Here is a 27,702-nt window from a genome sequence, read left to right on the forward strand (position 1 = left end):
ACATGCAACGTAGCAACCTGCTGATACTTGCACACTCCTGGGGTTGGAACCTCAATCATGGGAGGTCCATAAAATCCATGGATTTTCTTGCTGTTAAATATACACGTAATTAAGAATAATGTCTAAGAATGCAAGATTATATAAATCAAGATTTATTGGTATAAATATAGTGCCATATACACATTAGATATAGCAACACATAACAAACATATTCAGTTTGGGAAATGTTTGATACATTTATTAATTAATTGGAAACAGTTGTCTAGAGTACCTCAGATACTGTGTTATTGAACCTAATTAAAGTTCAAAAACTCATCTGATGACTTACATTAAAGAAGCTTAACTACAATACTGAGTATAAGTACAAATCACATGAACTTAAGCCTGTTGCAGACGACTGTTCAATAACAAACTTCAAAGGCATGTTAAATACCTCATGCAAAGACTGATAGAAAATGGAGACTGAGGCAGTTATTCACTATTGACTATTATCGATGTGTAAATTATTGCAACATGAATATTTTGAAGCAAAAAAGTTTCTATTAAATAGTAAAAAGAAACGTGTCTCTACTTATGTATTAAAACAGAAGAAAAATAATGAGTACATTAGAAACATACCATCTCTGGCATCATACTCTTTCTTGAACCAATGAATGTTGCCAAGCTCTCTCCATTCCGCCTTATACTTCAGAACTGGGACACCTCCAGAGGAGTCTGGCTCTTCAAATTCAATCTTTGCTGTGCTGGAAAATGGTTCCACAATGTTGATCATTGGGGTAGATGGGACCTCTGAAGGGTAAAAAAAGTGATTTCCATAAAATGAAACAAAATTTAAGGACTTGTGTTTGACAGCAAATCACAAGGTAAAATTAAATATGAGCCAATGTTCAGGTTTATTTCATATTATTTCATTCCAGTGACAGCAAAATCTGCTCCTGTCAGGAATTCTAAATGGTGGCACTAAAGACCATCATATAATCTGAAATTAAAAACAATGAGTTGAAACCAGTCTTAATATTTCGTAACCCGAGAAGAGGTGATAGCAGACTCTGGAAATCCAAAAAGACAGAGCAAGAGGGGCACAAAGCTAACTGCAAACAACAGATAAATGTTAAACTTTGGGTGTTAGGCCACGGCTAATAAACTTATATACGTTAACTCATTGAATTTTAATTGTTAAGAATTGCATAAGCAAGATTAACTATACATATCTACTAGTTACTGTGCTTCCTGGTGCTACACTTAAGTATTGAGTAGCATGTCTGATTGTGCACTGTTTATTTATACTCCACATTTGTATACATGTTTAGCTAAGTTCTGTAGTAAGAAACATCTACTTTTCCCATGAACAGTATGACAGTCATTTTTCTTTCCACTCTGAACCCTTATTTTTTGCTCATTATAGATTTTGTTTCATGGTCATTTTGATATTTAGGAAAATTTTAAATATTTGAAAATCTTTTTTTTCATAAGATATTGTCCGTAGGCATGTTAATAATAATAATTATTATTGAGCATTTATTTTACTGCAATGCCATTTTGTTTATGATTTGACACTGTTTGTTTGAGTGGCTGTTGCTCAGATGTGAATCCCGGTTGCTAGACTACACCCCTAGATATTGAGTCACGTGTTGCTTTAAACGCTGGCCCTGCATGCTCAGTGATGTGAGTTTGTTGTTAGTAGTTTTCAGTGTCTTTGCCTCTTCTAGTGATCTTCGGATTAAAAATTGTAGTGATCCTTTTTTTACTATAAATTTCCCTTACTATAAATTTAACCTAGCTAAATTAGAGAAGGACAAAATCCAGAATTATAAAAATATGCTTCTTCCACTTTACAAAAACCTTCTATGACACTTGCAGCCCTGAAACTCAAATTTAAACCAATTCTTAAAACAAACAAGGCTGCAACAAGGGAACGATGCATGTGATCAGAAAAAATGGTTGGATGAAAGTACCAATTTATCAAGTCGAAGGACATGTAAGAAACGGGAAATGAAATTAATGGAAGTAATGCAAGCTTTACCTTAAATGCATGAAACTTCATTACATGAGAATAATCGTAATCTGCTGAATGCTGAGTACATAAGGTAATGTTTGTTTATAGTTTACTTCTAAATGCTAGTAATTACAGTTACCAATTTGATTAAACTAAGAAAGACAAGTAGCTATGGCTATTTACAAAGTGCTATGCATTATGGTAAATAAATTCTGACATTTTAATCATGTGATATTGATATTTTGTTATTAAATTTTACGTTCCTGAAAACACATCCACATAAAATGTGTATCACAGTTACAGTAAATGTGTTGGAACTGTGTACTGTACTGCATATACATAAGTCACAGAAAGGCAAGCCCTGAGGATACAACGGTTTTACTAGTTCTACCATGGTTTTTAATCCTTTTCTCTTTTCTGGCATCTTTAAAATTTCTTTCTATCAATGTTGTAAAAAAAATTTCTCAAACTGTTTAATTTAATAGATTCAGTGGTAGGCCATTCAAATCATGAAAAATTGTTTTAGTTATTCTACATGCTTTCTTGTTATTCCAAGCTAAATTTACCACATTTAATTAACTTTGGGTGAAGTTTTATAATATTAGCAGCTGCATACTGTCTTCTTGTAAACTGTTTTAATGCACACAAGAAATAAACATGTAGGAATAAACATGATGAGCAAGGTCAGACAGAGGTAGATCTAGTTGTTATTGTTTATAACATAGGAACATGTAGGCTGTCATGTCTGCAAGACAGATTTAAATATCTATTAATTTTCTTGACCAACTTTTTGCACTGCAATGCTATCCTTGAATCATTGGACGTTAAGCTGAGATATATAAAGCTAGATGAAATCTCAGCAACAGAACAGGCAACATGGTTTTCTCTGAAATTCTGGCTTTGTAAAATTGTAGATCAGGTAATACTGAGGATGTAAGAAAGTTAAATGTGAAGGTTTAAACTTTATTGGAGGACAGAGAGGCACAGATTAATGCATTACCACAGCTGCATTAGAACAGATGGGATCTGTCACACTAAGGAAAGCAATGTTTGAACTAGAGAAGGATTGACTAAAAAGGCAATTAGTGAGAGACTGTTGGAACAAGGGAATTGGCAAATAACGGTCAAGCCTAACAGTTCAATTGCATGATGAATCAAAATATAAAATGTACTAATGTGCAAGTACACAAAAACAGTAATCTAAAAATAGTCTGTATTCACACTATCCATCCATCCCTCCATCCATTTTCTAACCCGCTGAATCCGAATACAGGGTCACGGGGGTCTGCTGGAGCCAATCCCAGCCAACACAGGGCACAAGGCAGGAACCAATCCTGGGCAGGGTGCCAACCCACTGCAAGTATTCACACTAGAAGCATTAAAATAAATATCTGAATTGGGAATAAGTAGGATGTTATATTAATAACATAAACTTGGCTTCATTCAAGACATTTAAGTAAACATCTTTATATATATTGATGGTATACTGCACTATAAATGGATACACTTTAATTAGAGGAAGCAGGCAAAATCACTAAGGCAAGAATGTAAAAACGAGACTGCTAGTTTAGACTTCAAAGAAAAAAAAAACTACATATAGTAAGAGCAAGACAATTTTGATGTGTTATAGTCAAGTCCAAAAAACAACTTTAACAGAGGATGTGAAAGTTAATGGTAAATCTAAATTTACATAACATTCCCAAAGCCACTTAATCAAATTGAAGGTAACAGGGAAGGTGGGGAAATGAATCAATCTCAGTTACATCAAGCATGAAGCACCATTCAATTATAAACAGGACCCTAGTCCATCATAGGGCTCACACATCCACACAACAACATGAGGCTGATTTGGAATCGCCAATTAAGCTAACACATATGTCAACAGCATGAAAAACCCATGCAGCCATTAAAAGGACATTCAAAATGCACACGGACAGTGACTGGGTGTGAAATTCAAATTCAGGATCCTGCATTCATGAGGTAACAACTCTAGATTTAATCACTTAAATGTGAAATAGAAAACTAAGATCAAAGTGGATCACAACAATAGTAAGTGATTCTTTAGATCTCAGAAACATATATCTACTATATAATAAAAAGCTAAGGCCTGTGTGTCCAGACCCTCAGAGCAACCTGACTGGTCAGTATGGCTTTGATGCTGCGATGAATTAGGAAGTGTGAGTGTGAGATGCACATGGAGGAGAAGATGAGCCATACTGAGAGAGTCGCCTTCAAAGACAGCAAGTATGAAACCAGACAGGAGGAGAGAAAGGTGCATCACAGATAAAGAGAGTATGAGACACAGGCTTTACAGGAACACACTCAATGAGAGAAAGCATTGGTGAAGAGGCCTTCACACACACGTGAATACAGAGAAAAGTCACTGAAGGTACACATAAGGCAAGAGATAGCACATATTTTGTTTATTATTTTATTACCTGTAACAGGTAATGTAACTGGTGTATGTATGTATATATATATATATATATATATATATATATATATATATATATATATATATATATACAGTGCAACCTCGAGATACAAGTTTAATTGCTCCAGCACTGAGCTTGTATAGCGAATTTCTCGTATCTAGAACAAACTTCCCCATTGAAAATAATGGAAATCCAGTTAATCCGTTCCGCACCCCCAAAAATATCAACATAAAAATCAATCTTCCTAACAAATAACACTGATAAATAATATATACAAGTGGAACCTCGGTTTTGCAAGACGAGCTAAATTTTTTAATTAATTTTGACTTGATAAAACGAGCGATGTCTTGCAATACAAGTAGTATGGATACACTTTGTCTGCTGAGCGTCATGTGAGCATAACTGAGCTGATGGTTCTTCTCTTTCGTGCGCATCTCTCTCTCCTTATCTCTCTCGCTCGCGCACGCATCTCTCTCTCTTTCCTTATCTCTCTCGCTCGTGCACGCGTCTCTCTCTCTCCCTATCTCTCTCGCTCATGCGCGCCTCTCTCTTTCTCTCTCTCTCTCTCTCCTCTTGAGGGCAATCGTCTCCTATTCTCCGTCTGCATGTCCGCAATAGTTTTGGATACGCTTATACAGCGAACTGCTACAGCGAAACAATGAAATCACAAGTGCGCAAACACGTAGATCTTCATGCTACGGGAGAACAAGGAACACTGAGTGAGCTGACGGGCTGGCAGCGTCAGCTTGGGTGAATCCCTGAGTTGAGGCGGATCGGGAAACACGTCACTCATAACCACAGCCTGGCTCATTACGCAAGCCAATGCTCGTAATTAGATTCAAATTTTTCACTCATACTTTCCTCTTATCTTGAATTTCTCGTATACAGAGGTGATTGTATCTAGAGGTTCCACTGTAAATATATATATATTTATTGTGGCGGGCGGCTGGGGGTGGTACCCAGCCGGAACGCCCAGGAGGACAGGAGGAGGGCTTGCGCCTCCTCCAGACCACGAGGGGGCGACCGCCCTGGTTGTGTTTGGGGCCACGGGTAGAGGGCTTGGAAGCCCAAACCTGTAGGAGCCCTTGGCCACCACCAGGGGGTGCCCCAATGCCTTGGGAGCCCTGGATCTCAGCACTTCCGCCACACCAGGAAGTGCTGGGGGGAAGAGGAGCAAGGACACCAGGAGGACTTCCGGCTACACAGCTGGTGCTTCCACCACACAGGGGTGTGTCGGCGGAGGCTCCTCAGGAAGCACCTGGAGCCCATCCGGGGGTGCATAAAAGGGGCCGCCTCCCTCCATTTGATAGCAAGAGTCGGGTGGAAGTGGATGGAGCTCGGAGGAGAGGAGTGGAGGTGGTCTGAAGATGGAAAAGGCATTGTGTTGGCCAGGACTTGAAGGGGTGATTGGTGCTGCGGCACTGGGTTGTGCACTGTACAATAGACTGTAAATAAAACGTGTATGGTGAACCAACATGTCTGCCTGTCTGTGTCTCCACTATATACAGTATAAAATATATATATATATATATATATATATATATATATATATATATATATATATATATATATATGGTGTATATTATGAAGTTGGTTATTTTCACCCAGACAGAACTGAATAGTTTCTCATCCACATGTTTGATTTGGCTTAGGTTTTATGCTGGATCCCCTTCCTGATGCAGCACTCCCCAATTTACCTGGGCTTGGGACTGACACTAAGACCACACTGACTTGTGCGACCCTGGTGGCTGGGTTTAAGTGTAGACAGGATTATAAATGAGCATATTAGAGGGACAACACAGGCAAGACCAATTGAGAGAAGCCAGATTGAGATGGTTTGGGTACATGCAGAGGGGAGATGAGGTGAACAGTTGAAAAGAATGTTGAGGATGAAACTGCCACACAAGTGGAAAAGAAGAAGACCAAAGAACCCTAAGAGGAGGTTTATGGATGTGGTATGGGAGGACATGAAGGAAGTTGATGTGGCAGAAAATGATGTAAAAAGACAGGGATAGGTGGAAATTAATGAATGCAGCAACCCTTAAATGGGTGTAGTTAGAAGAATTATGCTTGACTGTAGTATTACTGAAAAACTTTTTTGATCATACTGTGTGATCATGTATTACAGGATGCTTGAAGCCCCACTACAAAAAAGACAGCAGAGAGTATGTAGAACTTTTTTCCGTTGGGTGTTTCAACCTTTTATGTATTGTCATTCATTCTGGAACCCAGATAGAGAAAATGAGAATTGAGCTTTTAAAGAAAAAAATTACTTTGAGCTTGATGCAAATCAGCTCCTATTTAATTTTTAATTTTTACATTTGTCAAATACTTGCTAGTAATTTTCTAGTGTTTTTTATTGTATTTTTTCATATTTTATCATTGTATCATATAACAAATGAGTACATTAGAGTGTCAGCTCAAGTTGGACAAAGTCAGAGAGGCGAGATTGCATTGGTTTGGACATGTGCAGAGGAGAGATGCTGGGTATATTGGGAGAAGGATGCTAAGGATAAAGCCACCAGGGAAGAGAAAAAGATGAAGGCCTAAGTGAAGGTTTATGGATGTGCTGAGAGGGGACATGCAGGTGATGGGTGTGACAGAACAAGATGCAGAGGACAGAAAGATATGGAAGAAGATGATCCACTGTGGCAACTCCTAACGGGAGCAGCCGAAAGAAGAAGAAGAAGATCATATAACTTCAAATAAAAACACACAGTAAAAATAAGTACATTTTATATGCAAAGTAACTAAGGAATCTAGAGTGTCATGGATTGTTGTTGGTGTTCTTTTTCTTAAGAGCTTCTGTTTAAGTTTTACTTCAGTTGATTGTAATTATCTGATTTTATTTATAAGGGAAAGGGTGTGACTGCTGATTAGGCAATCACCATTAGCAGCCTCTTTCGAGAGATTTGTGGTCTCATAGCTTTTTGTTTTAGTAAATTTTCAGTTTCCTTCTTTTTTCTATTTTTTTAATTTTGACCTTTTGTTTTGTATATGAATTCATAAAATAACATTTCAATTTTCTAAACTATGGTTCTTTAGACACTAGTTACCTCTTTTCTAAGTATATTCATAACACAGTGCATGATATTAATGACTCCTTAAACAAGATTATTAATATAAGAATATTCTTTATATGGCTACTCCCTGTATAGCATGTATTGTCTTTCAGAACATTTCCATTTAAGCTTTTAAATAATCTTGCCTACTGTATCAGTTGTAATATTGGATTACTTTAATTGTTCCATTAATTCAAAACCACATTTTTTATATGTCCTATATTTGTATTTAATCTGACTTATTAGATTAACATATATTATGTGTATTGGCTCTCCCATAATTACATTTCTTTTCTGCTTCTCTGCCTGCATTTCTCTCTGATTCAACTGTGCCTATCTGTGTGTTCAATGATGATGAAAATCAGATCACACTCCCAAAAGGCAAACCCATCTGCAAACAAACAGAAATAGCATTGTATAGAAAAATGGAAAATAAATAAAGTAAATAAGTTTGCCTGCAAAGCAGGCAGCTGGGCATCAGGAATGAATATAAGGAATCAGCTAGCTTAGGACAGACTGAAATTGTGGTTTACATTCACAAGGAGAACAGAACAATCCTTAGTCCTTTATTGACAATTTAGTAACTAGAAGACAATTTAAAAATATATTTTCACAGAATATTACAATAGACTAATATTTGTAGAAAACTTGTAAATTATGATGGGACTAAATTAGGTAGGTTTAGAAATGGATAAAAATTAATTTAGGTAACAAACTCTAGTATGACCAGACCAATGCTGCTAATTAATGTCTTATGGGTAATAATTATGATATATGTATTTGATGCATTGTAAAAAAGCCAAGGGCATCCATGTAGAGGTCTGCATTCCTATGGAAATCCTGCAGGACCCAACAGTATTTTGCAGGACTAAAATTTAAGAGTAGTAAGCATACGCAGGTGATTAGATTTAATTTCTGTAGTTGGTAGTAGGCAGGTGGGCAGACCGCTGATGAATGTCTCAGAAAAGTATTCAACAATAAATACATATGTGTTATTTTATTACTATCATTTATCATCAATGTTCTAATCAATATGTGGTGGTGTCTTTTTTTTCAAAATGAATTATTTCAGGCACTGAGGTACATTTGCATAGCAGTTTGTAAAGCAGATTCACAATTTTGATTTCTGGTTGTTGGTAGTATTTTCTTTTTTTTTCCTTTCCTTTGTGTATATTACAGCTGACTTTTGCGTGAATGAAGTTAGCAGTACATTATGCTGTGCCTGGGCCGACTCATATTTTGCATGGTGAATAAGTTAATAATGTGCATTTTAAATGTGTTAGAGGTATGAATGCCAATGAAGGCATATCAAGCTATTAAGGTGATTAGATTTTGTTTTGTTAATTGAAACTCGTCACATGCCTTCATGTAAACTGGATCTTTATTAATTTTACGGATCAAACAATTCAACTCAAGTTATACAGTATGTCTTAGTTTATAATCAATTACTTAGAAAACTTTATAAAGACTTACAGGGTTGTTATTTATCTTTGGTAATGGCAAAAAAGGAAAAACACATAGGCATAAAATTGTAATTGCAATGTTTTTTTTTTTAACACAACAATATTCTTCTAAAACAAAGTTAAAAGTGCGTCAGCACCCCCACTGGCAAAGGCACCGTCTGTTTTTACCACATGGCCTTATTAAACTGAAATATAAAATTTTCCTTTTTAATAACGATTTCTATTTTAAATTGAATCCTGCTTGTACAATGGAATGATTAAACAAAACAGAAACACCACAACAAGGTCATTCAATCAGTTACTCACACAAGGCTTTTGTGCCGCCTCACATAAATACACAGAATGAAGGCACTATATTTGCATTCCTAGGTTGACAAGTTTTTAAACATCAAGTATGAATGTTCCGTGTCACAAACCTGCTTGAATAAGAAGGAACTCTTTGGAATCTTGTCCTATGCGGTTAGAGGCTGTGCAGTTGTAATTGCCAAAGTCACTCTGGGAATCAGGAGTAATCTAAAATGAAATAATGGCAAAAGAATAAAAAAATTCCTAACAAGTAAATACATAATTAACAAATTTTATTATCTGTACAGTGTTTCATCTTAAAAGCAAGACAGCATCTAAAAAGAGTAAAGCAAAAAAGGTTTGTGTTAAGTGAACTTTATATTTACAGTATATCTTCCATCCATCCATCCATTATTCAACCCACTATATCCTAACTACAGGGGCATGGGGGTCTGCTGGAGCCAATCTCAGCCAACACAGGGCGCAAGGCAGGAAACAAACCCCAGGCAGGGCACCAGCCCACCGCAGGCCACGCACACACACACAACAAGGACAATTTAAGATCGTCAATGCACCTAACCTGCATGTCTTTGGACTGTGGGAGAAAACCCATGCAGACACAGGGAGAACATGCCAACTCCACACAAGGAGGACCCAGGAAGCGAACCCGGGTCTCCTTACTGCGAGGCAGCAGCGCACTGTGCCACCATGCCACTCTATTTATATCTTATATACAGGAATTCATTACTCCACTTCCCAGTGATCCCTCCGGTTAGGTCTATGGTTCAGGAAGCCATACCAACTCAATTGTGAGACATTAATTGGCATTAAAACATTAAATGAGGTGTAAAAAAGAGAGACACTAATTTAATTGCTCGGTTGAGTGTACCATACATATTAAGAGCTCTTAACAGTGAACACTGTACAAATTGCACCCTTAGATTTTAAAACAGTAGCTACTGTATTGGTGTGTGTGTGAGTGTGTCCTATAATGGACTGGCTCCCTGTCTTGAGGCTGTCCCATGTTGCACCTAAGATTGCCAGATGGGCAGTGGCATGCCGTGACCATGAACTGTACAAGTACAAGTGTTACAAAAAGGATTAATTATTAATGTTTGCTTAAAACAGTTTAACAAGATGTAATTCATAGCAGACTATGTCATGAAGACCCTAGAGTATTATCATCTCTCATGAAAAAATTGTACAGTTCTGATAAAAGGACACACCCTCATGTCCACCAGGTAGTCCAGCTGCATTTGTCTTGAGTTGACATTGCAAGAGCAGAATGCAATACTATTATATTATCAATATTTAGATATTTAAAAATGTATTGGTTAGAGATGTTTAGTATTTATTTGTAAATTTCTATGTAAATATGGTATCATTTTTTACAACGTGATTTTTAGAATTTTATTTTTTATATTTGCAGATGTGTATAACACTCAAAGCTCTAAGTTTAGATTTGACTTTAGTGCATCTAATGTCCAGTCTTTTACACACCCACAGTTACTCACTCCAGGCTACTTAACAGTTGTCACACGTGTGTCAGAGGGTCACCCGTCGTGTTCACCTAAGGTACACAATGCCACCAATACCACTCCGGAATGAGAGGGGGCACTGGTGCTAATCATGTCCTCTACCCTTTCCTCCACATTGCTGAGAAGACGCCCTGGTCTGCTGCCTGTAAGAGTTCTGAGGCTGCTGAAAGGAGGTGTCTTTCTGTGATCAGAGCACACACAGGACAGAGCTCCATCCTCGTGACATACACTCATAGAATTCTTCATTTAAGTAGCAATCTGCTTTTGTTTTGTTGTGCACGTGTGCCATAGAGCTACTGTTTATTATGAATTTACAGAAATACAATAAGAATTAAATAGGGTTGACTGTGTTGGCGCCCCAACATTTATTCTCTTCACAAGTGACACGCGACCACAAGTGACTTGTTAACCTACCCTGCGCGCCTTTAAGGTGTGGGAAGAAAACTGAAAGAGATAACATGCCATCATCACACAAAGAGTATTCTGGCATGATGTTTGAGCTTAGGACTCGGGAGTCGAGAAAGTGCAGTAATTACCACAGAATCACCATTTTAAACATTTTAAAGTTCATTTGCCAATTTAAGCTTTAAATACACCTACAGCACTTTAAAGTTACTGAATAATACAAAGATTTTTTTAAGACTGCCTAAATTTGGTACTCTTCTTCAGGTGACCAGAATATCTTATTTCTTCATTTCTTTAGTGAGTAAATGGTAAAAAAAAAAAATTTGTATTATTTTCTTTAAACAGCTTTTTTTTATGGGAGCAGTCTAGATAAGTGAAGAACACAAAGTTTAACAAACTTCATCTGGAGCTAAATATACTGTTAATAACCCATCAAAAACACTCCACATCCCCATAGGTCTATTGTATTCTTTAAAAAAAAAGTAACTTATCTAATCAGATTTTTTTTGCAGGGTGGGGGATCACTTCTAATTTATTTCAAATGTAAGCTGCTAAAATTCCTCCAGGAAAGCTATTTTATGTATTTTGAGCTCTCTGGGGTGAAAAATGTCTACTGTTCTTTGTTCTAAAGCTGCTTGTTCTAATCCTCACTTTCATGACCCCCTGGTCCTACAGTCCATATTAACATTAAAATACTGCTTGGATCCGCTTTATTAAACCATGTGGGAGTTTTGAAGATTTCAATCTAATTTCTCCCCTAGCCTAATCTATGAGAGGGTCAAGTGGAGGTGATCCTCTCCCATGAGTGCCACTATATTCTAATATATCTTTTGCTCATAATTTTACTTTAAAAAGGTAATGATGTCCAGAACTGAATATAAGAATGAGATGAAATGGCAGGAAGGATTTCAATTTTTTATAATAGCTCTAAAAAGTTGGATAAAATGGGAGCAGGAGTTAGTAAGTGCTTCCATGGGTAAATTAAACATTTTTAGTATAAAATCCCGAGTAATTTCAAATGACTTTGCATCAATAATCAATGTACATTAGTCATAAAGTTTTGAAACAGAGTCTACCAATGATTAACCACAAAGAGAAAGACAAACCTCCAGAAGGCTGCTAGTTGGGGTGTTGTGAATCTTGATGTTGGTGGCATTGGAGCTGGGAAGCTGTTGGCCATCTCGGAACCAGATGACGGAGGCTTGTGGGTGAGCCAAGACCTCACAGGTAATATTGACAGGGTTTCCTTCCCAGGTGTACACTGCTACTGTGCCTTGGAGCTTTGGGGAATCTGAAGGAAAAGAAAACAATAATACAAAGGTTAATAACAGGTTCAAAATGCAAAGCATTCTACATTACATGACTAAGATTTCAGAAGCAGACTTACAAAATGAGATCTAAGGATGGAAAGCTTCAAAACATGTTCACAAAGTCTCAAACTTGTATTATTAGGCTTGCTTGATTAAACATACCTTGTAGTGTTTAGAGCAGCAGAATGAAAGTGTGTTTTGTTTTAGAGATAATTCAAAAGGATAGCCTTTTAACAGATAGAGGTCTGATACATGTAACATTGAGACCGCAATACGAAAACCAAAACAATATTCTAAAGTCAAAGTAAAAATACCAATCCAAATTGATTACCAAGCCAAAACTGTTTTTTTATTCTGGTTTATTTTCTTTTTCACTGGTCACAGAGAACATCGGCCTGCCTTATTTATTGATTACCAGTGAGCACATGGCTACTGGACAATCACAAAATACTTAAAAACAGAATATGTGGATAATATTTCAAAGTAGATCATCAAGCTTTCAGAAATGCCAACTATGTAGGAAGAAAATAAAGTCTAATCAAATATAAAACATACAGTAAACAAATATTCACGCACCCCACTAATCAATCATTTAGATCACTGCTAGAGTATACAAACAGTTGTGATTAGGTTTTTTTGACTTTTACTGAAGGTTTTATAGTAAAAGTCAAAACTCTTAAAACATTTTGAAACTCAGCATCTTAGGGTTTAACTTACAGAGATTTGTAATAAATTGGTTTTGTATGTCATCCATCCATAAATCCATTTTTGAAAATTTTCTGACAAATTCAGGATCACTGGAAGCTGCAGTTCCCCATGACATCATTGGATATAAGGCGGACATGCAAATGCCTCACAGAATATGACTGGGATAGGACTCAGCACCATGAGATGAGATGAGAATATTGCCACTCTGTTGGCCCTCCTCATACACGTGTCTGATTGTATTGGTTACAGATCAGAAAGATGTGTATCTAACTTTACACCTTTATATGCTGGGATTTACTTATAGGAATATCCATCCATCCATCCATTTTCCAACCCGCTGAATCCAAACACAGGGTCACGGGGGTCTGCTGGAGCCAATCCCAGCCAACACAGGGCACAAGGCAGGAACCAATCCAGGGCAGGGTGCCAACCCACCGCAGGACACACACAAACACACCCACACACCAAGCACACACTAGGGCCAATTTAGGATCACCAATGCACCTAACCTGCATGTCTTTGGACTGTGGGAGGAAACCGGAGCACCCGGAGGAAACCCACGCAGACAAGGGGAGAACATGCAAACTCCACGCAGGAAGGACCTGGGAAGTGAATCTGGGTCTCCTAACTGCGAGGCAGCAGCACTACCACTGCGCCACCGTGCCGCCATGCCAACGTGCCGTGCTATATTCAACCCAAAAATGATTTTTTTTTAATATGTTATTTACTCCATGTAGTTTCTAGTGATGGCTGAGAAAAAATAGCCAATCTCATGTTTTCATGCAAAATGGAGAGAAAAAAGTTGATGATATAATAGAACCCAATAGTGAATACTATACAATGGCAAATGATGTGAATAAATCAAAAAAGAAACTTATATTTCTTGTGTCACATAATCTCCATTGTCAGTTATCTAGCCATATGTACAAAACGCGCAAAACACATGCTATTTTGCATAGTTAGTTACATAATTATCAGCATTTATTACAAGTAGGAAACCTAAATCCTTATGGGCATCACTTTTTTAATTTAAGGTCTACTTTCCCCCTCATTTGTGGGTCAAGAATCCTGTTATCAAATGAAATAGTGACTCCCATTAGGCTTTAGTTTGATGTTTATGATGTGATATGATTATTCTGGAATTTAACAATGTTTTAGCAAAAATGCATGTATTTTGCTCCATTTGTGCATACAACTAGATAACTCACGTGACTTATGTAATACAAGTAACATCTGTCTTTTTTTTTCTTCAATATTTTTCACGCTGTTTACTGTTGTACAGCATTGGTCATTATTGGCTTCTATTATATAAAACTTTATTCCCTGTATTCTGCATGGAAACATGAGACAACAATTTCTCATCCACTACTACATGAGGTAAGTAACATACTGTATAAAAATAATATCATTTGGGTGGAGTATTCCTTCAACTAAAAACATTTCTAACTCTTCTAAAAGCAACTAGCATAATTCTAAATAGAATGGAATAACGTTGCTTTCCATCTGTTTTAGAAACATAAAAGTCAAATTGTACATATACCCTTCAATACTGCAGCATTGTGAAGGACAACACAATGGCAGAGTTTAAGTAGTTACACCAGAGCTTCTACATCTGTGTGGTGAAAACAGCATATGGGTCAGTACAGTATATAATGCTTAAGTAGCTTTGCCTCGAGGGTGGAAGTGCTGCAGGGTGAGCAGATTCTTAAATCATTCAGAGTGAAAATCTGCCCTGCTCCTAGTGCTGCCAGGATATGCATGGCAATACAGCAGGTAAGAAAAAAAGGGATAGAGGATGCCTGTGGAGTTTTATAAAAACAATAAAAAGTGTCAATCTTATGCCTTATGCATAAGCAGTAGACTCTTTCAAAAAGAATAAGACAAATGGTAAATATTTCTTTCAACTCATATGTCATTTATATTGGAGAGTGTGAATAGTGTAACTGTACTTTATTTCAAAGTCAAAGTGAACTTTATTGTCATCTCATCCATATACAAGTATACAGATAGACAAAATTGTGAAGCTCAGGGTCCACAGTGTAACAACATAAAGTGCAAATAATAAATTAAAAATAGAATTAAAATTAAGATTTAAAAATTTAAAATTAAAACACAAAAAAAAATTCTGGAAATTTGTTTAAATGAAGGCTTTCATGAAAACAGCTATGTGTCTGAAATATCTGTATTCACTTCTTTTGAAAGAGCCAAATTTCAACTCTAGCAATGAATATTTTATCTTTAATTACATAGTTTCAAACTGACCCCTAACTGGATTATCACGAAGTAACCCTTGTATTAATTACAATTTGAAAAATAATTTTAGGAACTGTAAATTCTGATTTTATCATTCCAGTAAAGCTGTTTTAGGGGCAGGAGACTGAAATTAATCCAATTAAACACACATCTCAGCCAATGCCATTTCATTGCCAAAGCAGAAGAAAGGCTACACTGATTCTGAAATTGATAATTACTTTTATCTATATTTACAGTTGCAATTTTAATTGATACTGAATGTTTATAAAGAATTGCAAATATTCTTAGAGCCTGTTGCTTCTTTTCTTAACAATTAATATCATGAAGGGATTTGTTTTAAAAGAAGATCTATAAAAAGACATTACAAAACTAATCATATTGCTCTAATAAAGAGATGAGCTCTATTTTCACTAAATATAGTTAAGGCTATTTGCCTATAACAAATGTGTGAAGTGAGATGAAATGTCCTGAGAGGCAAAAGCAAGTATTTTGGGTGTTTATATTTTTTCTTTGTTTATATGTATTTGTATGTAGTCTAGCTGCAACACCAAGGTGCCCTTTAGGGGGTAACAAATTGGAAATCCTGAATGAAATTTAGGGTAGTGCCATGGCATAATATTTAAATGTCTAGGAAACATGTAGACCTCCTGTCCTCAAATAAAGTATCAGGACATAAGCTTTTGTTTAATACCAAGTGCAATGTTCTAGCCCCAATAGTTCTCAGGTACCAGAAGGCTGGCACGCCGTATATGCTTGATGGTCAGCAGGCGCCCCAGCTATCATTCTTCTTATCACGTAATGCGCTTCTGCAATTTACTTAACACTCAGCAGATTGCGCTGTTCTTCTTTTTCTTTATGCCATGTCACCTTCTCAATCAGTTTGCCTTAGGAAAGACGCAAACCACAGTAACTTTGTATGGGTTGACGCTACTCAAATTCTTTGCTTCCTCAGCATATATGACGTCAAAACCTTACGAATAAGACCAAGATCAAGGTTCTAGCCACAGACATTCATGAGTAATTGTGTGACAGACACAACCGTTAGTATTTTATATATATAGTCATTTGTACCTTGCCTCATTTCAAGTGTTTTTAGTCAGTTTTGCATAAGAAAGAAACTATATAAACCAGGATGTACATAAAGTTGCAAATAATTAAATAATTCAAAATTAATGACAAAACACAAATATAGGTGTTTAAAAATCTTGAAAACCTAATCACATATGCACTAATGTTTAGTTTTCACCTCCTTCTCACTAAGATCATCCCACCTACACTGTAAGCTGGCTCATCTCTGCACCATGAAGTCACAGATGCTTCAACATTTAGCCTTTGTATTTACATAAGCCTTTCTTTTATATAGTGCAGCCCTTGTGGCAGAGCCTTCTTTCTCAATTCGGACTCATTCTACTTTTAAACAAATGCTTCCTGGATCACCTTTTCTTTTGGAGTGATTCAACTCTGTAACCATTTACTTCGCTGAACATGCATAAAAGTCAAAACATGTAAGAGCCCCAGGAATCTATTCCTTATGTATCTTGACGTCTTACCATATTGGACAAAACAAAGTCGGTCCAAATTACAAAAGCATGTATTTAGAAATGGTGCACATCAAAATGGTTCTTTAAGTACAAACGTGTTTTCTGTATGACAACACAAACTGAAATTATTGAGTGACTGTGACACTACCAAGGGCACTCTGAGGTGTTACATGGCTGGCCCAGGATTTATTTAGAAAATGGAAACCAAAACAGGCAGGCAGGATCGTTTAGAAAAAATGTAATGGCTACAAATTAGGAACCATCCTTAGTTTAGTTCAACCTAACTCCTAGTGTTAAAAAACAGCACTAATCTTCAGATTAATCTATTTTATTTAAAAGCAGTATGTATTGATTGCTGATCATTAGCCTTAAACATAAAATTTGTATTTTTAGCATTTATTCATTTACATTTACCTCTAAAGGTCTTTGCAGACAGATGAAATGCATGACATAGAAGTATACATTTTACTCAGCCGACAAATCCTACACTTAACCGGATCAAAAAAGAGTATATGGAACATGCTTTGAACTTGACAGATTGTTGTTGATAGACATTAGCCTGACAGTCTTTTTAAGCTGAATAAGAGTACAGTCATAAAATAAAAAGCAGGATTTTGAGCATTTCTCTAAATTAGAAAGTGCAGCTTTTGATTCCCAAGGGAAAATAACCTTGATTTTGTAATAATGATTCAATTACATTTTTATGTTTTGAGAAAAATATAAGCTCTGGTAATTGGGATGAAAACAAGTAAGCCAGGTGCTGATTTTGGAGAAAGAAAGAGGGAAGAAAGGTGTTTTTTTCTCTTAGCTTGAAATTGGACACTTCTAGTTCATTTGCAGCTTGTTGCAATAATTTAACTTTCTTTTAGTTCAGATGTTCTTTTTCCGACACTTTTGTAAAGAGCTCAGCTCAGTCTCAAAAATGGACACTTAAATGAACCTTTCTATTTATTTAACTTTCCAACGCTTTTCCAAGCAAACCATCTTTTTGTCATTTGTCAATTAAGGATATAAATAATTTGCAGCAAAAGTAAAGAAGCCATCTGGGAATTGTCAAACGGGACTGAATGAAGACTACGCAAACCCAGCCAGGTTTTGTCTAATACAGTGCATTGATTTTATTTGCTGCTTTTGGTTTTGATGCAAATGAAATACAATGTTTTAATTAAAAGCTTTGTCTGATTGCTATTAGTTTAGCTGAGAAGCATGATTCTCCATGCCTTGTCCACCTGCAGTCTCTTAATGGCACTATTATGAAATACTCAACTGATGGTAAAACTAGATTCAAGTAAAGACAGTCCCAGTCAGCAAGTAGCCTGTCCCTAGGGATAAAAATGTGGGGTACAATACGGACAGTGAGACAGGTAAGAGGTTACAGGTAACAGCTGTATAGCTGGGTTTGACATTTCTTCCTATCCTCTTGTTGCCTCCTTAAAGTTTTTCTCAAAAAAACATGTAAAATGTGTTGCATTTTTTGGCTTGAAAAATGACATTTATTAAATCTCACCTTTCTAAAGTAAAATGTGCAAAACACTAAAAGTGCAAAGTCAGAAGTGTATACAAATAATATAAATAATAATAATGATACAAATAAAAATAATAATAATAATAATGCTAATACCGAATATACTGTCAACATGTGTTGTTTGTGAGGCGTATCTAGAAGCATGTTTAAATATACAATCCAGTGTCACAGTCAGGACAATAGTAGCATGATTCCTTGGGGATTTTCTTTCCAGACTGATCAGCTTTTGAACAACACACTGCACATGTGTGACTGGCACGAGCGTTACTTTGGATTCACCAGAATCACTTTTGATTTCACGGCCCTTTTCAATTTTACTGCCTGAAGACATATTCACTTTGTCATCACTGCTTGTATCACTGTCAAGAGCATGCAATACATGGGTTGCTGAAAAGCATTTCTTACGAGAAGTCATAATAAGACTAGGACAAGATACTGTACGTCTCAACTGTTGCTCAGGTAACACTCAGGTCTGTCACTTAAGCAAGACAAGACTATATCATTTCCCAAGCAACACTTGCCACTAGGGTTGTTGGCACTTTTACAGCCCGACTAATCTTCGGGTTAACACTTACGCTCAAGACTAACAATTTTAGTACTGTTTTACAGCTCGAGTGATGCTCGGGTCTAAAACTTAGGAGTTTAAGAAAAGAATGTAACAGATAAATTGATACCTTTCATGTTAAAGGATCTGATAACACGATAAAACAAAGAGCATAATCTGCATTGTATACCAAAAAAATAATGCTCATGCCAATAAAAACTATCATTCATCCTTGAAAAAAAATCTTAAAAACTAAACAACACTTAGGAACCAACTGTGTGTGTTCTATACAAATATGTCATAAAGTGCTCATTTCACGAGATCTAAGACTAACTCGATACAATTTCTATACATGATTATAAAGGCTAATACCATATTTAAAAGAACAACACGCTCCACAACACCTTATTGTTCATTCTATTACTATATGTGCAATAATGTGTTTTTAATGTTCTTCCCAAACATAATTTCCGAAATAAGAATTTAATCAATCAATCAATCAATCAACATTTATTTATATAGCACATATTCATACAAAAAAATGTAGCTCAAAGTGCTTTACAAAATGAATAGAAAAATAGAAGACACAATAAAAGATAAACATAAGTCAACATTAATTAACATAGAATAAGAGTAAGGTCCGATGGCCAGGGTGGACAGAAAAAACAAAAAAAAACTCCAAAGGCTGGAGAAAAAAAAAATAAATACATTTAAGATAATAAAAACTCTCTTTCCTCTTCTTCCACAGTTACCAGTAATGCTTTTGACACGAGTCTAAGAGTACAGTTTTGGATTTCAATTTAATTCATCTATAGTTTTTTATATAACACTTGTATCTGCCGGTGAGTAAGGCAGGATCAAGAATGGGTAAAACGCGTGCTGAAAGAAATTTAGTGAAAATTCAAAGCAAATAGTCCACATAAGAATAAAGAAAAAATGTTGTTACACAGGGCGGTACGGTTGCGCAGTGGTAGCACTGCTGCCTCGCAGTTAGGAGACCCGGGTTTGCTTCCCGGGTCCTCCTTGCGGGGAGTTTGCATGTTCTCCACGTGTCTGCGTGGGTTTCCTCTGGGAACTCCGGTTTACTCCCACAGTCCAAAGACATGCAGGTTAGGTGGATTGGCGATTCTAAATTGTCCCTAGTGTGTGTGCTTGGTGTGTGGTTGTGTTTGTGTGTGTCTTGCGGTGGGTTGGCACCCTGCCCAGGATTGGTTCCTGCCTTGTGCCCTGTGTTGGCTGGGATTGGCTCCAGTAGACCCCCGTGACCCTGTGTTCGGATTCAGCGGGTTGGAAAATGGATGGATGGATGTTACACATGTAGAATAAAAGGCAAAAAAATGGGAAGAAATGTTTCTTCTATAAACTTAGCTTTTTTTGTCAATCCTCAGTTGTTTCTATACTTAAAGATACTTTACTTCTTCTTCAGTACGCACTAAACATACATTTACTAGAGAACGTTAACTTACATACTATTGAGCACATAAGGCACGGTTTAAAACTGTTTGCCCTCCATGCCTTACACATGGCAAGGCAGGTCACTAACTGAGACTAATCTATAGAGGGGCAAGAAGTAATTCGAATATACCAATATAATTCATCTTGTGGGGGTTAAAAGAACCTCCCATAGACTAGGCACTAATACATAGGCAAACATTTAATATAACTTAAATAACTAACAAATGGTTCTTATAACACTCTTCTGATGCTTAAATTCACTTTCTCTGTTTCTCTGACAAAAAACTAGATTGTTTGTTTGAAGGGCATGCCAAAGTTCTTGGCATGAGAAAAGAACACTCACTTGTTGACAGAATTTAATTCTGAACAGCTGTATAAGTAAACAGCATCTGTCATGGAGCTCTATTGATAATAGGTGTCCCAGAAATCATAAGGAGCAAGGACTGTTGGAGTTGTTGGAACAATATGATTCCCTCAGGTACTCTGAATGCAGCACATCTGAGGGGCCATGGATACTTGTGTTACCCTATAAGGTACGGCAGCTGTTGTGTAACAACCTGTTATGCCTGGCTCTTTCTAGATGTTTCACAGCAGCAGTCTGGCAATGAGATATTACAGAACAAGTCTTGACCACAGGAATGATACCAATTCATACTTTTGGTCCGGAAGTGATTCCAGTCAGGATTAAAGGCTAACCCATACCAGAAAGGTACTGAGACTAGATTTGCAAGGTGATCAAGGGATCACTGGCTTGCATACGAGATGAAGTGCTCATCTATTATCCTACTTCCAGTTCTACAATGAGCAGCTCTCTGACTCACACTCCTTCTACCCTAGCAGGAACCGTATAAGAGAAAGTATAGAAATTTACAAAGAGTCAGCATGGTTACTTTGTTTTCTGTAAACTGATACTTTGTGTTCTGCATTTGTTCATTCGTCCATAGTTGTCTTGAAACAATAAACACAAACTTAACATAATTTAAAACATTATTCTGGGTTTGTAGAAAAACAAGGTCGAACTTTTGTTAGTACATCATGGAGAAATAGCTTTGATCTCTTTAAATTTGGCCCTGCTCTGCCTTCACAGGTTGCACATCTTTAAAATGCATAGATACAATGGTTTGAAGACTAACTTGTGGCCACCTCATGACATAATATATGGATCGATTTTTTCTTTCAATTATTATTTAATTAAATTTCTTTGCAGTTTCAAATGTATAATGCAGTCCCTGTACACTGACCTAAAGTCTCCATACTTTCATATTTAGTCATAAATTCTCAAGTTCACCTCTGACTCATAAATTCTCACATACAGTTCAAGTGGCCTTTATTTGAACATCTTTGATATGCAGTAAATTGAATCCAGATTTCTACAATGACACATTGTCCACTTCATTCAAATGCATTGAATAAAGAAATTGAACAACTATTATGCCCATTTATGTGAACTGCTGCCTTCAAAAAAAAGGTCAAAATCTGGACCTGAGCTAGCAGTGCTGGGCAAAACACAGAAACCCACTTTTGATGCAACACCTAACATTCATATTAGGACAATTTTAGAATCCTATATATGACTTTGGAATTTCATAGAAAATCAGAGTACACAATATAAACACTAGGAGAATATTCAAAATCCAGAATGACAGACACTAGCTGGGAAATTGAAGCCCACATCCTAGTGCTCAGAGGCAGGAGTGCTCACCATTCTTTAACTATGGTTGTTCAGCTGTATGTGAATTGTTCAAGTATTATTAAACATATAATACTGTACAGTTGAAGTATAAGCAGAATGCCCAAAGTTGGCAGAAATAAGAAATAGCATCTACCATAGTGAAGGCTACTTACATGGGCAAAATTAATACTTAGTCACTCAACTGAATTTAAGTTTGTCAGATGAAAGATTTTAAAACAGCTTTAATTAAAAAAAACTGGAATTGCACTTATATGCAAGATACCATACACAAGAAAGACATCATTCATGTTGGCCACAGAAGGACTTCTTCATGCCCCAATGTTTTGTTTCATGCACAAGGGCCATGTAGATTTCAGTTTTATGCTCGCACAGGATTATAAACTGCAAGGTTTTTCAATGCCATTAGATTAAGTCTTACAACACACGTGCCTAAGTTATCATTTAAAGACAATTATTATTAAAAATTTATTTTTTTTTCTAAATGGTAATGGGTTTGATTATTTTCTCATCTTCCCACCCATTTTCAAACATCTCAGCTCTTATTAACAGTAATAGTGACTAGAGGTTATCCCTGCACCACTGGGTGTAAAGCAAAATGCTGTCCAGGACTGGTCACACTCATTCTCTCTCCACTAATTTAGAGACACTTGTTAATTGAATGTGTATGGCTTTTGTAAATGGGGTGTAAAAGTGGGATACCAGTAGACGACATTCATGACCTCAAGAGAAATGTGCAAATTAAATATAATTCCAAGCCTGGAGAAATAAACAGCTCTTTTCAGCACTGAGTTAACATCTGTAAACCACTGTGCTATAAGGCGGCCTTGGGGAGTTAAGTCAAATTCATTCATTGAGGTTGTTAGACTCCATCAAGAATGTGTCTTGTCACTGATCCTGTTAGTGGCTTTCACTGACACGAAACCAAGACACAGGCCAGGATGTGAGGATATCCAGTCGGGAGGCTAGGGGTAGCACTGTTGCTTTATGCAGCTGATGTCATTTTTTTATCTCATCTGACTGTGACCTTCGACATGCACTCCAGGTGATTCACTGCCAAGTATAAACTGGCAGGGATGAGGACCAGCACCTGCCAAGTCTGAGGACTAGGTTCTCTGCTCTGTTCAGGTGAGGGGGGAGAACTGCCCTTAGTGAAGCTCAGATTTGTAGGGATCTTGTTGACGAGTGAACTAGAGCAGTGGCAGCTGTCCTGCAGGTGCTGCACCAGCCCTTTATGTCCTTGTCCTCACCTAAGGTCATGAGCTGTTGGTAAAGAACAAGAGAACTGTGTACAAGTACTAAAAATGAGTTTTTGTTTTTTTATTTCCTCAGGGCAGCTGGGCTGACACTCCATGATAGAGTGAGAAGCTCAGCAATTTGGGAGAACCTCAGAGTGGACGGCAGACACAGGGCATGCTGGAGAGATCTTATCTCTCGGCTGGCTTGAGAATGCTGGGGAATTACCAAGGAAGAACTGGTATCTGGAGCTCAGGACAAAGACGTGTGGGCTGACTGGTTGGCCTGCTGTCGCTGCAACACTCACCAGGAAAAACATTTTTAGATGAGGAGATATTAATACAACACTATCTTTTAAATTTATCTTGTATTTAAATACATTGAACTTTTTTATTTAAATTATTTTAAGAAATTTGTATAACAAAGGAAGAATGGTGAAACAGTAGTTAGTATAGCTCCAGGGATGCAGCTGTGATTCCTGATATACTCACTGTCTACACAGAGTTTAGAAATGCTGTTTTTTTGTTTCTGCCTTTTTTTCTTCGAGTTCGGGCATTCTTATTACATTCAAAAGATATGCAGATCTCAGTGACTGTCAATTCTAAATTGACCCCAACTGAGTCGAAGTGCGTGTCCCGTGATGACCTGACATTCCATTTAGAGTTGCATACAGTAAATGTTAACTTGATTAAGCAGATTTGAAAACACTTGAATGTTTCAATGAATGACTATTGCTGCTTGAATAGATATGCATTTTAAGTGTTATGATCTGTTCTGGGTCTTTCTCTGGGGTTTCGTTTTTTGCCATTTATGTATTTTATTTTTTCTTCAATTTTAATATAATTTCTATTAATTATTCTACAATTAGCAATTACCTTATTTTTTAATCCTGTCCTCTCTGTCTTTCACTAATTATGTTAAATATTTAATTTAGTTTGATGGGGAAGGGGTAAGAACCTTAATTAGATCACAGGGCAAGGTGCTTTAACCAGTCTCACTGCAGCATCGGGGACTAGTTAATGCAGTGGCCTTAGTTTGTTTGATCCCCTTCATATTTAGGCTTGTTAGAGGGTTTTTTTTCTTTTTTTTGCTTTTGTACCTAGTGATTTTATTAAAGGATTCTGTTTTAGTATTCCAGTCCTCTGCAGCACAGGGAACAGAAAAATCAGAAAATATATTGATGAAATTTGTGCCATGTATAAAAACGTGCAGTGTATTTTAGGTAGCTGGAGTTACCTTTCTTCTGTTCTTTTATCCCAGTTGCAATTTTCTGTTACAGTTCTGCCCATCATTACCAAATATTGATCTTTTGTAATTTAAAAAGAAAATGTAATGCTTACAGTGTACTTCAAGGAACATGGACTTGGAATCTTGTCCAATAGCATTGGTGGCAGTGCAAATATACTGTCCGGCATCTGTATACTGGATATTCTTGAGAGTCAAAGAGGAAACTCTGGCATCACTTCTCACTATGAAACTGCCATCCAAAGTCTAGGAGAAAAAGGAAAAGAAGATGCACATTAGTTTAACAGTGTTCACCTGCAATACTATTGGTCAAATTACATTTTCTTGGCAGAAGAATTGTCTCTGAAGGCCCTCTCACTGTTTGTTTTAATACTATCTATTTTAAAACACAAAAAAAATCTGCATTCTCAGCTTTCCTTATTTATAAAACGATCTGCCCCTACTTTGTACAGTAGTACTGCAGCCATTTAAATACTCTCATTCAAATGCTTAGTTTTTACTTCAGCTGCACCCTCTTAATTAATGTTCTTTAAGAAAGTCAGCCAGTGTAGTCTCTAGTCACAATGCACATTAACACCAAACCTCTGGCTAATTTCTTATTGAACTGATGTCAACAAGTTTTAAGTTTGTAACATAGTTTTTTTTTTCTCAATTTCTTAGTAATATGAATCCAGCAAACCAAGACAAACACTAATTTACCTCCAGTAAACAACCTCTTAGAATGTAGTTGATGTTCATGCATAATCATTTCTCTTTTTTATGAGAACGTATCAAATAAACCCTGCAATAGAGAGGAAGGAACTGTGCATGAAATGCAAAAAGAAAGGTGTGAAATGTCAGTTTAGTACAGCATAGGAGAAAGCAGGGGGAGCAAATGGACGGTGTAAATGGTTGATGGTAATTAGTCAGTGGCAAATGTCAGAATCAGAACAAATTACAAGTCATTAATATATGCCTGATAACGTTCAGGTTCATTCCTCTCTCTCTCTCTCTCTCTCCAGCTCAGTAAGAGATAGCATTGGAAATAGAAAAGGGAAAAAGGGTATAAGCATGGGTACGAGGTTACCTCTGGATTGCTAAGGTAGACAGCTTAATGTTCCATAAGTGCTGGCTGGTCTTAGTGAATTTGGCTCCCAGACCTTCATATCTGTCCACCATAGAACCACTAAGACCTAAGAGATCCTAACCTTCACTATTTCCTAAACAGTGGAATGCTATATGAATTGTCCTGTAGATGCAGTAACAATGGAAATGATCTACACATACACGTTCTGAAAGAGACTTTGTGAGCAATCATTATAGCTCTATCAGAATGGCCCTGGTCTTAAAGGGGTGGAAAGAGGAAGAAAATTGTATTCATGATCATTCTCTTTGACTACCTATAAATGGAAGAGATTAAATGCTGATGCCTAGCATTCTACTGTATTAAGCAAAGGCTTTCTTTGTATGCAGAAATGACTACCAAGGTTTTACTTGTACAATTTAAAAGCTTCACAAAATACATCTCACTGCAAAATAATCCAAACTTGGTTGAAGTCATACAAATGCAAAAAGGGAAGGGAAATGTGTGAAGTGTGCTTCCAGTAAAACAGGTCATTTGAGCGCCATTCATCCACCACTTGTGTATTCATCACATGTCAATAGGTAGCTAATGTCGAATAAGTTATATGCTCCTCCAAGTTTCTTAGAAATGATTCATCAACATTGTGTATACGTAAAGTGGACTTTCTGAATATAAACACCGACAGGTAAAATTAATAATCCCATTAACTTCTTACCTCACCTCCAGTGCATCTGCCACATCACCTTTGTGGGAGAATCCTTGTGCATGACTTTTGACAGGAAATCTTTTTTTTCTTCCAGATCCTCATTGGGACAGTAGTTTGGTGATTACAGGCATCTACTGGTTTATAAGCGGTGTATGGTCAGGTAAATTCCAATATAAATTTTAATGTCTGTAATGTCCCAAATGGAGTTAACATCAAACTGTTTGTGTCATGATTTTAAATATTGAAAGATCTTTTGTTTAGTGGAATGTTGCATCACGCTGGATGTAATTATCAATTTAAGACACAGTGGTCGCCATGCTACTTACAAGCAAGGGATTGTGGATTATCTCTGTCAGAACTATAACAAAAAATAAAGGGAAAACTCTGACAGAATTAATGGTTTTGTTAAAAAATTTCAGATCCCCATGTAAAGGTTTTTCTAGACTTGAATATACTGAATTTCGCTTGATCGATCAACTCCTTCTCTTATTTAACTTTTGATTTCTGTTCCCGTTATCAGTGTCTGAAGCTCAGAATATAAATAAAAAGTAAGTACAACCAAGGTTTAACCCTTTTCTTTATGGAAAGAGATTGTTATTGGTGACAGTCTGTTTATTAAACTATCCACTTGCATATGCATTATTGACATTTTTTCAGAAGTGATGGCTGGTGTCTGACTATTATGACAGAGTTGAGTTTTTTAAAATGTGCTACATATTATTTTTTAATTTTTGCAGTGGGGTACAATGCTCCAGCGCCCTCATCACATGGGCTGCCATTGCTAAAAATGGATGAGGTCACTTAAAAATAGAAGATGAATCCTTAGCCTTTATAATGCATCAGTTTTGTTAAGTGGGATATCTTTGCTTATATTATAGTTTTGAAGTCATTGCAATGGTTTTGTATTGGGTGGCTACTTACTTAGCAATTGCATTGTAACCTTGTGAAACACATATTAAATACAACTATACAGGTACAGGTTTCAAAAGAGGTGTTCATTTAACTGTGGAATGTTTGAATCAATATATTACAGTTTGAATTGTTTGAGGTCCTTTTCATCAGCTGAGAATTGTCATCTCATAATTTACAAAAGAATGGCCCAGTAGGGCTCTTTTGTTACTAACAAGACAAGAACATCGCACATTGCTTCTTTAGTTATTTTACTTTCCCAAAAAATATTAAAAAGACGAAAGAGAGATGTGGCAACTTAGTAATTTGGCTTCTTTCGAAAACAGAAGTCCT

General features: G+C 36.6%; 1 protein-coding gene across 19 annotated transcripts in view; it reads right to left on the reverse strand.

The window, feature by feature from the left end:
• ncam1a (neural cell adhesion molecule 1a) overlaps positions 1 to 27,702 on the reverse strand; it is a 712,545-nt gene that overhangs the window by 92,607 nt on the left and 592,236 nt on the right. For all 19 annotated transcript variants that reach the window (XM_039764024.1, XM_039764021.1, XM_039764025.1 and 16 more), the window contains 4 exons: positions 24,787 to 24,937; positions 12,291 to 12,475; positions 9,373 to 9,469; positions 619 to 789 (listed from right to left, as the gene is read on the reverse strand). In XM_039764024.1, coding sequence (XP_039619958.1) covers positions 619 to 789; positions 9,373 to 9,469; positions 12,291 to 12,475; positions 24,787 to 24,937 — 604 coding nt within the window. The remainder of the gene's footprint in view (positions 1 to 618; positions 790 to 9,372; positions 9,470 to 12,290; positions 12,476 to 24,786; positions 24,938 to 27,702) is intronic.

The sequence above is a fragment of the Polypterus senegalus genome, chromosome 9, assembly GCF_016835505.1.
Source record: "Polypterus senegalus isolate Bchr_013 chromosome 9, ASM1683550v1, whole genome shotgun sequence".
In the NCBI taxonomy this organism is placed as follows: domain Eukaryota; kingdom Metazoa; phylum Chordata; class Cladistia; order Polypteriformes; family Polypteridae; genus Polypterus; species Polypterus senegalus.